This window comes from Ailuropoda melanoleuca, chromosome 12 (genome assembly GCF_002007445.2).
Source record: "Ailuropoda melanoleuca isolate Jingjing chromosome 12, ASM200744v2, whole genome shotgun sequence".
In the NCBI taxonomy this organism is placed as follows: Eukaryota; Metazoa; Chordata; class Mammalia; order Carnivora; family Ursidae; genus Ailuropoda; species Ailuropoda melanoleuca.
Window position 1 is genome coordinate 35,073,415 of NC_048229.1, and position 6,000 is coordinate 35,079,414.

The window sequence follows — 6,000 nt, forward strand, 5'->3', positions numbered from 1 at the left end:
CGGGGCTGCCCTGATTTCTGTCATCATCCTTTAGTTGCACCTGTTCTTGGACTTCGTATAAATGAAATCTTACAAGCATGTTGTCTCGCGTGTCCGGCTTGTGCTCGGCATCCTGTGAGAGTCACCCACGTTGTCCCATGTGTCGGTCGCTTTGGGAGCTGCTAGAAATAGGACCATTCTAGCAGTGTCTTCCAACGACACGTCTATGCATCTCTGTTGGGCTCATGCTTAGGAGAGGAATTGGTGATCGTGGCACGGACTGTGTTTAATAGAAACGGTCACACTCTTTCCAGAACTTGGGGATCATTCGGCATTCCCTCCAGGTATTGTTAACCATTTGACTAACAGCCATTCTGGTTGGGCAGCAGCACCCCTTGGCTCGAGGGGTCCTCTGACAGAGCCCAGAGATGTGAGTGCGAGTGCGAGTGCGAGTGCGTGCACACGCCCACTGCACCCGACAACTACGTGGACCTACATTAGCACATAATGGTCTTTTTTGGAAAAGCAAAAATCCTCTTTGGATTTCTTTCATTTAGCAAAAACGGGTGCTAATGTAGGTCTTTCGTAAAAGTGAAGTGGCATCACATGAATTTCTGGAAAGTGGGGGATACTCTTCACTTTACACCATTTTGGCTTATGAAAGGTTTCATAGGAACGCTCGGTTTTGGATACTAGGGGCAACCTGTACTCCCATAGACAGCTGAGGCCCAAAAAGGGCAGGGAATTCCCTGAAGTCACACAGCAGGGATATAAGCCAGGTTTCTGATTGTCTGTGCTGAGGTCCTCCTATATTTCCAGCTCTACCTCCTCCCGGGATCCAAGAGGCAGGAAGGAAGCCTCATGGGGCGCCGGGGTGGCTGTCATTAGGCATCTGCCTTCAGCTCGGGTTGTGATCTCAGCATTCTGGGATCGAGCCCCTCATTGGGCTCCCTGCTCAGCGGGAAGCCTGCTTCTCCCTCTCCCACTCCCCCTGCTGGTGTTCCCTCTCTCTCGCTGCCTCTCTCTCGTCAAATAAATAAATAAAATCTTAAAAAAAAAAAAAAAAAGTAGGAGGCCTCAGACTGGAGGGAGCACAGGGCCAGGGCCCCTCTCCCTGCCATCTCCCACCATCCCCCTGCCTCAAGGACCCTCCCATCTCTCCCACAGTCCCTGTTTCAAGGGGCTCCTCTCCCACATTGCCTCTGTGCCAAGGCCCCATCTCCTGAAATCCCCGATTCAAAGCTCCCACACCCCACTCAGAGGGCCGCTCCCCACAATATCCTTGCTCTGGACACCACTGTCCACAGCCCATGCTGTTCGACACTTCCTATAAAGAAACCCCACTGGCTCTCCTCACAAAAGCCAAACCCAAATTTCCCAAGGTTGGCTGTGGGAGGAGGCCTCCCACTCTCTGCTCCCCAAGATTCATTTCCCTCCCGGGGGCTCTTCTGCTCACCTCTGCTGCCCCCCATTGCTTTGAACTCAGGTGCGGCTCCTGCATTAATGCTCTGGGCTAATTGTGCACTCACAGCCCTCCTTTGATTTCCTGAAACTAGCCAGACCCCAGTGGGAAGCCTGAACAAGATTCTACTAAAGGCCTGGGGCTGACAAAGGGGAAATAAACAGTAACGAGCCAATCTGATCTTCAAAGTATGGCTCATTCCTCTTCAGCTTGGGACCTCCCCGACACAGGGGGCCTCCCTGTCTATTGCTCTACCAGCCCCATTGGCAGGGGTCGTCTCCCCCGGCTCATGGGAATGCCCTCCGGCAGGCCTCAAAGCCCAAGCCAAAAGGGACGTGGGTCTCAGAAGACAACTGGGGTTGACAGTCACCTGGAAATTCTACCTGGGTATTCTTCAGTCCCACCCAGCCGTGAAACTTCAGTCGCTGTAAGGGAGCCCAGGCTTCCCGATACTTCCACACACATTTCTTGAGGCTCTTCTGTGCACCCCTTTAGAACTCCGGCCATTTACCCACAACTCACTCGGGTCGGGCTGAAGACTGAGAGGGAGCCACGGCTGTGGGAACTAGGGAAAAGAAAGGCCCATGCCTCAGACACTAGCCACGCCTTGCGACATCCAAGGGGCCACCAGCTCCTATTGTTACTGTGAAATTTAGGAAGGCAGGGGGCACCTGGCTGGCTCAGTTGGCAGAACATGGGACTCTTGATCTCAGGGTCGTGAGTTCAAGCCCCACACTCGGTATGCAGATTACTTAAAATAATTTATAAGAAGGTTTAACTCTAGATATAATCAAAACGTTCATGATAATGTAGTGGCAATAACATCAACTACCATTTATTGGAATGTACCAAGTAACAAGACTCTTGCGAGCACTGTACGTGGGCCATTTAACCAAATCATTATAACCTACCATGAGTGAGTGTGGCACTCTCAGGATCTCCACTGTCCCAGTGATGACACTGAGGTTGGGGAGGTCATCACAGCCTAGATTTTCATCTCTGACCCCAGAATCCCAGCTTTTTCAGTTGTAACAACTCCCCTCTTTCAAAAATTCTCAAACCTGGGGGCGCCTGAGTGGCCCAGTCTGTTAAGCGTCTGATTCTTTATTTAGGCTCAGGTCATGATCTTGGGGTCCTGAGATGGAGCCCTGCATGGGGCTCTGCACTGGGCATAGAGCCTGCTTGAGATTCTCTTTTTCTCTCTCCCTCTGCCCCCCCCCACAAATAAATAAATAAATAAATAAATAAATAAATTCTCAACCCTTTCTCTTCTTCTTATGGGGGGGGTGGTATCCCAACGTTCCTAGTCATAACCCATCCATCCCTGGGAGCTCAAGGGTTGTTGGGGGAGCTTTGCTCTCCACCTCAGATACCCCCTCCAGCAACCATGGCCCTGTCACTAGTCTCTGCCTCCAGAAAGGAATAGATTCCCACGAATGATCCACAGTCTCGCCATTCAAAATGCGGTCCATGGACCAGTAGCATCAGCATTATCTAGGAACTTGTTAGAAACGCAGATTAATGGGCCCCACCCCAGATCTGCGGAGTCATTATATCTGAGTGTTTTATCAAGCCCTAGTTTTTTATGCACCCTCGAGTCAGGACGACAGTTCTCCACGAGCCCCATTGTACCCTGCAGGGGAGGGAGTACACGATGCCTGCTTCGCCTTTAGATCTCCCATGACACCCCCAGTCCCGACTAGCCGCGTTCCCCGACACCACATGCCCCGCTTCTGAAACTACAATTCCCACAATACCCAGAGGCGCTTAGCGTTGCTTTACGCGACTGCGTCTCCCAAGGTGTTAGGCGAGTCAGACCCTCCCTAACATCCTGAGGACTACAACTCCCACAGTGCTCGGCGGCAGAACCACCGCCCCCGGCCGATCCCGAACGCCGCCACGTCGGCTCCGCTGGGTGGGGCCGGGCTTGGGCGGGGCTGCCGGGGTCTGTAGGGCCCCGGGCTCGTTACAGCGGTTCAACCCCTCAGGACGGAGACATGGCTGCAGAGAAGGACCAGCAGAAGGATGCCGAGCCGGAAGGGCTGAGCGCCACGTGAGCAAGCCGGCTTTAGCCGCCCCCCCGACCGAAACCGGGGAGCCCTGGCCCTCTGCCCCCTACTCCTTCGGGTCCCAGGAATCCGGGCCCCAGACACTGGAGTCAGGACCCCTGGTCTCCAATTCGAGGACTCTGCAGTCTGGACCCTCCGCCCCGTCCTGCTCTGGGATTCAGGAGTCTTGGACCCCTCCCCCACTAGGGCCCCGGAGTCCAGTCTCCCTCGGCCCCCTTCTTGCTCGGGGGTGGGGGGTGGGGGTCCGGGCTCCATCCCGGTCTGCCGCTGACCCGGGGCCGTCCGCCAGGACCCTGCTGCCGAAACTGATCCCATCCGGCGCGGGCCGTGAGTGGCTGGAGCGGCGCCGCGCGACCATCCGGCCCTGGGGCTCCTTCGTCGACCAGCGGCGCTTCTCGCGGCCCCGCAATCTGGGCGAGCTGTGCCAGCGCCTCGTACGCAACGTGGAGTACTACCAGAGCAACTATGTGTTCGTGTTCCTGGGCCTCATCCTGTACTGTGTGTGAGTGCCTCACCGGCTCCGCACTCTACCCCACCCGCCAGGCCGCGCCCCCACCGGAGAGCCCTGCCCCCACTAGTCGGCCCCGCCCCCACGGGACAGCTCCGCCGGACCTTTTCACCCAAGGGCCGGCCCCTACTGCCCCATCAGCCTGGCCGGGACACAGCGTGACCAGATGTGACCCGGTCTTGCCTGGCCTCAAGGACGTAGCCTGCTATCCACCGGTGTAGGCAGTCAGGGGCCCCCTGGCTGGCTCATTCCCAGCTCCCTGACCCGTGCCTCCTTACACTTCTCCAGGGTGACGTCCCCCATGCTGCTGGTGGCTCTGGCTGTCTTCTTTGGCGCCTGTTACATCCTCTATCTGCGCACGTTGCAGTCCAAGTTTGTGCTTTTTGGTGAGAAATCCCCTGTCCAGACGGTTCCCTGATCCTTCAAATCCTGGTTTTGGAACGCAAGCCTTAGACCCCAAACCCCAGTATGCCCGAGCATAGTTTACACTAGATCCCCCTAATTAGATCCATTAAAACCCGAGGCATCTGGTGATGCGCACACCCAGTCTCAGACCCCCCAGTTGGTATTTCTCAAAGCTAGAGATACCCCAGAACCTACTCCTCACCTGGCTCCTGTCCTTTAAACCTACTTTTCCTCGCCTCCGTTCTCCCTCACGTCTCTGCAGAAAGCATCAGTTGCAGGTACCCACACTGGACACCAGATGGCGACCTTACACTGGCCTAGATCTGTGCCCCTGTCCTTTCCCGTTTCCTGGGGTGGGGCCAGAAAGATCTTGGAACTATTCCAAGAGGGAAGCTGCGGTTTGTGGCTCCTGTGGCCCTAGGCACCACTGGGAGGAAAGAGGGGCCTGAGTCTCCACCCAGGGGAAGTTCAAGGTTCAGAGTGGCAATATGGAAGAGCTGGGATCAAACAGGAAGACCTAAGTCAGAGTCCTTCAGAGGCTTGCCCGTTCTGTCCGTGACAAGGGTGGGCTGGCATCTGAGGGGCATGCCAGGCAGGCACAGGGCATGGAGGGAGCGCCTGGAGCACAGCCACGAGGCATGCAGACCCGATCCTCCAGTCTGCCCCAAGAAGCCAGAAATCTGTATTACTTGTGAAATCACTCATTTAATCCAACAGCCGCAAATCAGATTCTTGGGGAACATGGTGGGGACTCAAAAACGCATCCACAGATGAGACTTGGCCATTGGGTGGCCAGTTTGAGACCTCTGGTCTGTGTGAGCGCAGATGGGAGGAGGAGAGCCATAGTTTGGGGGAGTGGGAGGCGGGGAGCTTCCTAGCAGAAGTGGGGCTGAAGGGCAGTGAGCATGGTTGGAGGGGGTGTTCTGGTAAGGAAGCTGCGTTCTGTTCGGGTGGGCGTGGGAGCATCAGAGAAGTAGCTGAGGCCCGGGCTTGGCGGGCCTTGGCATGAGGAGTTTGGACGATCCTGAGGCTCCTGGAGCTTGTGACCCCAGACTGTTGGTGGGGCATCAGGGGTTACTCGGGGAGAGGGCAGGAGTGTTAGAATAGCTGCCCCAATGCCATCTGCCCCCCAGGCCGAGAGGTAAGCCCAGCCCATCAGTATGCTCTGGCCGGGGGCGTCTCCTTTCCCTTCTTCTGGCTGGCCGGCGCAGGTTCTGCCGTCTTCTGGGTCCTGGGTGAGTACGGGCTCTGGGTGGCCCTGGGTGGCCAGGGTGGGGGGCGGGGAGCAGGGGAGGGAGCGTGGCCCTGACCTGTCCATCTCCCTGCAGGAGCCACCCTCGTGGTCATTGGCTCCCACGCCGCCTTCCACCAGACCGAGGCTGTGGATGGGGAAGAGCTACAGATGGAGGCTGTGTGAGGCGTATGCGGCCCCTCGGGCCTCCCGAGTCAGCCGCCTCGTCCCTGCTTGCCCCTGCCCTGCACAGCCCCGTGGGCCTGGCCCAAGGCCGCCTTCCCATCCCAAGCCTGGGGAGGGATTCCAGCCGTGGAAATAAAACTGTTACAGTGGTCAGTCAGCA

The 6,000-nt window shown here is 56.8% G+C and overlaps 1 protein-coding gene across 1 annotated transcript; it reads left to right on the top strand.

Moving 5' to 3' along the window:
* The first annotated feature begins 3,333 nt into the window (after positions 1 to 3,333).
* Positions 3,334 to 6,000, top strand: RABAC1 (Rab acceptor 1). Its single transcript, XM_034638654.1, has 5 exons — positions 3,334 to 3,494; positions 3,800 to 4,012; positions 4,307 to 4,404; positions 5,557 to 5,658; positions 5,752 to 6,000. Exons 1-5 carry the CDS (start codon positions 3,439 to 3,441, stop codon positions 5,838 to 5,840), a joined length of 558 nt encoding a protein of 185 aa, XP_034494545.1. The 5' UTR covers positions 3,334 to 3,438; the 3' UTR covers positions 5,841 to 6,000.